Source organism: Pteropus alecto, unplaced genomic scaffold (genome assembly GCF_000325575.1).
Source record: "Pteropus alecto unplaced genomic scaffold, ASM32557v1 scaffold74, whole genome shotgun sequence".
NCBI lineage: Eukaryota > Metazoa > Chordata > Mammalia > Chiroptera > Pteropodidae > Pteropus > Pteropus alecto.
In genome coordinates this window covers 792,979-798,472 of record NW_006436291.1, presented here as the reverse complement: position 1 = coordinate 798,472, position 5,494 = coordinate 792,979, and the positions used below count along the sequence as shown (strand labels likewise).

General features: G+C 62.3%; 1 protein-coding gene across 1 annotated transcript in view; it reads right to left on the bottom strand.

The window, feature by feature from the left end:
• Positions 1–5,494, bottom strand: part of BNIP3 (BCL2 interacting protein 3) — a 41,926-nt gene that overhangs the window by 19,926 nt on the left and 16,506 nt on the right. Inside the window, exons 2-4 of the mRNA XM_015590155.2 lie at positions 4,374–4,494; positions 3,363–3,483; positions 1,881–2,042 (exon numbers count right to left, since the gene is read on the bottom strand). Coding sequence (XP_015445641.1) covers positions 1,881–2,042; positions 3,363–3,483; positions 4,374–4,494 — 404 coding nt within the window. The remainder of the gene's footprint in view (positions 1–1,880; positions 2,043–3,362; positions 3,484–4,373; positions 4,495–5,494) is intronic.

Here is a 5,494-nt window from a genome sequence, read left to right as displayed (position 1 = left end):
AGGGGCTCTGTCCCTGCCCTCACGGAAAGTCGCTGTTGTTCCTGGCAACCCACCTCTTCCCCAGCCCCCTGCGCAGCAGCTCGCGGGAGGAGAGGTGACCTCCATCCTCCCTGAGACTGCATCCCGGTGTGACGCTTGGCTTCCCTAGGAGGGAGCTGCCGGCCTCCTCTGTCTCCACGCAGCTGGGCCCCGGTCCCCTGGACTCTGCTGTGTGCCTCGCAGGGAGTGAGTCACCTCGCCCACCTGCCCAGGGCAGCTCGCGGCCTTTCTCCCTTGAGTCTGGTGGGCTGGCCTGCCTCTGGGAGAAGCCCGTTTGTCCCCAGGGGCCCGCGTGCCCCTGCTGAGGCCAGCACTGCCTTTCCCGGTCTCAGGCCTTTGGGCGGCTCAGTGGGGACAGCCAGGCCCGTTCGGCCGCCCCTCCTTCCAGCCACGGCCCCTGAGATGGCGAAGCAGAGAGCAGGATGCCTGCCTGAGCAGGGCAGAGGGAGGGCGGCCGCAGACGGGGAGAGAGCCGCCTCGGGCCACCGCTGCGTCCTGTCTGCACAGTGGAGACGACGATGATGACGATGACGATGACGACACCAGCTTCACAGAGTTCCGGCGAGCAGGAGGGAAGGCAATGCCTGCGGCTCGCGGGGAGCTCAGCGACAATGCCTGCGGCTCACGGGGAGCTCAGCGAAGGACAGTGATTATGATGACAAGGGCCCTGAGGACGCGGCAGGACAGGCGCCCGAGTCACGTGACCGGCCTGTGGCTCCGCCGTCCTGGGTTGTTAGATCTGCAGACTTTTTCCGAAGACAAGTGCTGGCTGGGACGCCCCAGCCCCCTGCGTGCCCCCCCCCGCCCCCCACAACAGGGTGCGCGAGGCTGGAGGCTGCTTTGTGTGGTGTCGGCCTTGGGTCCCTGATAAAGTGTTTAGGAAACACGAGATTCTATCCGTGCAGCTGCTGGTCTGTTTCAGATCTGAGCACCCCTGGCCCTGGCCCTGGCCCTGGAAAGAAACCCTGTCACTCGGGACCTGGGGCTGTCGGGTCCCGAGCGCTTCTGCTCACGCAACGACCGGGGCCTGGCTCGCCTGTGTCCCCGGCACTCCCACAACTGGTCCTCGTGTGGTGTCCCCGTGCTACACACGGCACGTTCCCAGGACGACGGTCCTGCCCCCTCTTCCCCGCCTGGACCGTAACCTTTTCCCTCAGGACCATGACCTTTTACCTCAGCAGCACAGGGAGAGTGTCGGCCCTCGGCCTCCCTGGCAAACTGCAGCCCCCATGTGGCAGCCTCCGGTGGTTTGCTGTGTGCCCAGGAAGCGGGCCTCAGCTCCGCCCAGGTCACGAAGGACCCGCCTCCTGCTCCCTGGCTTCTGAACCTGCCCGGCCCCCAGCCCGGCACCCACCAAATGCTGCCAGCCCTGCTCCAGGAATGGTGGGGACAGGAGATGTATGCCCCACCTCAGGCTTCCTCCCCTAGGAAGGGTCCCCCTCCTGTAATTTCCGGCCTTATTCCCTTCCTGGGGCTGGGATCAGTGTGGCAGGAGGGACTCGTCTGACTGCTAAGCTCTGGAGGAGGACAGGATCCTGCATGGGCGGCCCCTCCGCTGCTGTACCCAGGGGCCGCCTGGGGGCCAGGTGGCTCTGCTCCTGGCACAGTCTGTGCTTAAGAGTATCTGATCAATCATCTGGGTGAAAAGGGGTTCTAGGGACAGTCACCCCTCGGGGCGATCTGCTCCTAAATTCTTAACTGGGCAGGTCTGGCGGAGAGTCACGCCACACCTTCAAGATGCCAGAAGTCAGACCGCTGCGATGAGCAGTAACCCTCCGAGCGCAGTCTGTCCGCGGCCCCGCGCTCCACCGCCTGGCTCCCCACCTCCCGGTCGTCCTCACTCAAGGGTGGCAGAGAAACTGCTCCGGGAGCGCGTGAGATTTCGCTCAAGTTTCAGCTCCGACAAACTCATAAAAACGCCGTACAGGTCTGGCGTCCCGCACGGGCGTTGGTGACCGAGCTTGCTCAGCGCTCTGTGCTGGTGATGCTTCTGGATGTTGCTCCTGAAAACGGAAGTAATGTAAAAATGCCAAGTTTGGTTCCCCCCACCCATCCCCTGTCCGCCCTTTCTCCGCTGTGGCACGCAGGGGCCACCGCACCACTGAGGCGGTCACTGGGTGTGTCCTCTGGGACACAGATGAAGGAAGGCGGAAAGGAGGCTACCGAGGGGACCCTGCTCAGGCCGTGGGCGGCGTGCCCGGAGAGACCTGTGTCCCCGTAGGAAGGCGGGAGGGGCCTGAGAAGGCGGGCGGCCAGTGCCCTGGCTGCGGTGACCTTTAGCCTTCGCCCCTCGCTGTGCGGGGTCCCTGCACGCATTCTCCTGGCAGACCCGCACGGCTGGCAAAGCGCCAGCCAGACCTGCCCTGGTCGGCCTCCATGGAGACGCTCCTGGCACCCACAGGCCCTCCTCACCCAATCCTGGGGGACCTTGTAAGGTTATAAGGTCGCTCAGAACTCACATGCCGCCCACCGCCCCAACACCCAGATCTGCGGCTACCACACCTGCGGCCCAGCAGCATCGCCTGGAAGCTCAGTCGGGTGATAAACCCAGGTCCCGCCCCAGACCTAGCGATTCTAGGGGACGGGATGAGGACTCGGCGTTCTAACCCACACGGTGACTTTGCCTCGAGATCAGCCTGTCTGTGTCTCACCCTCGCTTTCCTTAGTGAAGCCATCGGGGCTCCCAGCATGCGACATGTCGCTCGGAACATGATGCCCAAGCGAGACCCGGCATGAGAAATGCAGAGGCCACAAGAGCCCGAAGTGGCCGTGCTGCTGGCCACACAACGATGGTCTGAGGCCTTCCGTCTCAGGGCACATCAGGAAGAGCCCGTGTCACAGGGCCCTGGCGTGACAATGCACAGGTGACATGCCCGGAGAAGCCCCAGGGGAAAAGCCAGCTGCAGTCTCTTGGCAGTGCAGGGTGGCCTGAGGTGCTGCGGGGCCCTTCATCAGCTCCCCGCCCCTGCTGCCCCGTGCCCCGCCCTCCCGCGTGGCCTCCTGGCCAACTGATGACCTGTTGGATAACTGGCTCATGGCCCTTCTGTCACGTTCATTAGCATGCGGCACAGTGGCTTCCTCCTACGGCCAGCTGCACATGGCGGTGAGGAAGGCCGGACAGCGTCGCCCCCTCCCTCTGGGAAAATTGGGGTTTCGGTCCACGAGCTCGACCCCGCCCCCTGCTGTCCAAGACGCGGAACCTGAAGGTCCGGGGCGGGAAACCAAGAATGCCCATGGCCGTTTCACCCGTCATTGACCCAAACTGTAGAGCGCCTGGGTGGCCCTCGGCAGAAGAACGGGGAAACCGAGCGTGGAAAACTCACCCAGCGCCATCGGCTCCGGCAGGGCATCGCGCGAAGCCCCCGCCGACGCGGCAGCGGCACGGGAGGCGCCCCGGATGGCGCGCGGCGCGCTCTGTTAGGCGAGCTTCTGGGCCGCGCTGATCTGTGGAGGACAGGCCAGGAGGAGCGGTTGTCTGCGGGAGTGCAGGCCGGACCCACCGGAAGGGACATCGGAATGCTCTGGGGGGTCGCGTCCTGTGTCCCCATGCGGCTTGGGCTACGCAGGGGTAGCCCAGCGGCCCAGCTCACAGCCAGGCGCACTGAGATCCGTGGCTTTCGCTGACTCCTAACTGTACTTCCCCTCCCAAGAAAGAAGCTAGGGAAAAATATCGAGCTCCAGTGGACAATAAGCAAGCTGCAGTGCTGGGGGTGCAGATCGTCTACAACTCACTTTGAAATGCGTGGAAAGTCGGGTAGATGATGGATGGATGGATGGAGAGACGCAGAGACGGCGAGAGCCAGTGTCGCAATGTGTTCGCCAGAGAACCTGGACGGCGGACATGTGCACGTTCACTCCAGTTCTTCCAACTTCCTTGCATGTGTGACAATTCCCATAATAAAATGCCGGGGGGAAGAGCGAAGGAAATGCAGAGGGAGAGAAAGGGAGGTCGCCTCGTTACGAACGACGGCAAACCAAGTCGAGCGTCTCCGGGGGCGAAGAAACCGGGTGAGCGTGGGCCGCCGGGAGCTGAGAGACGGTGGCCACACGCAGGGCGCTCTCGGGCCAGTGACTGACGTGAAGATGCTTTTTAACACGTGTCTTTTGCCTGGAGACCTTGACTTGTTTCTTCTCTGGTTTGCTCATTCTTTCATTCGTTTGTCATGTTTCTGTACGTATTTCTGAGTGCCCACTCTTTATGAGGCACGGAGCTAACGAGTCTGGCTTCGGCCAAGGGAGGGAATTCACGTGAATGAAACGCAGACCCTGAAAGAACCGTGGTCTAGTGGGTGCAGGTAACACGAGTGAGACCACAGCACTGACCGCTGAGTTACACACGTCCACGTGCAGTGTGTGCAGTGCATACGCTGAGTGACAGTGGGCCGTGCCAGGTGCCCTGGGAGCCAGCACGGGGAGCTGGCCGGACGTGGCAGAGCTGTTGGCCTTGAGCTGGGCCTGTGGAGTGAGTGGAAGCAGGCGGGGAGGCACAGGGCTGCGGCGGCCTCCCCCGCAGGCTCACACGCGTGTGCACAGGCCCAGTACGGGTCAGTGCTGCGGGAGTGTTTTCAATGAACTGAGGGAAGGGCACGTATCTGTGTAGAACAGCGAAGACAGGTGTCTCGGTCAGCTCAGATGGCTGAAACAGATGGTGATCGACTGGGCGGCTTAAACAACACACATCATTTCCCACAATTCCGGAGGCCGAAAGTCCAGCGGGTTCTGGCGGGAGCCCTGCTCCGGGCTGCAGGTGGCTGACTGCTTGTCGTGACCTCACCTGGCAGACGGAAAGGTAGGAAGTGAGCTCTCTGGTGACGTTAAGGGCATCAGTCCCATCACGCGGGCCCCACCCTAATCACCTCCTGAAGGCCCCCAGCCCAATGCCATCGCCCTGGGGAGCAGGGTTTCAACACTAATTCTGGGGGACGCGAACGTTCGTTCTCTAACAGGAGTCTGGACAGAAGGCGTGGACGTCCATTCCAGTCCTGGTTCTCATGCCCGAGCGGCTTGGCGTTGCCCAGGTAACAACAGGAGCAGCGGATACGGAGCGCGTGCTTTCCACGTGGACACTTGATCCTCATCTCACAGATGAGCAATGCAAGACGCACTGGAGCCGAGGTTCGTGGCCGCCGAGAGGGGACAGCTGAGCTGCGGCTCCCGAGTCTGTGCTCCCGACCACGAAGCCACACGGGCGGCGACTGCTGGGTTTAGTGGCTAATGGACGCGGAGCTGACCCTCAGTATGTGACATCAGAGGACATCGGCAGGGGCAAGGTCGTGACAGCCTGTCTGGCTGCTTAGCCCGCCGAAGGCGAGTGGTCGGGGGCTCAGTAACCTGTGTGACTGTTTCTGGTCACCTGACTTCCAGGGCGTGCGTCTTCCAATCTAATCCAGAAACAACGTCTCTCTTTCTCAAAAACCAAATGCAATTAAGTCCAGCTTTATTTATTTATTCACCT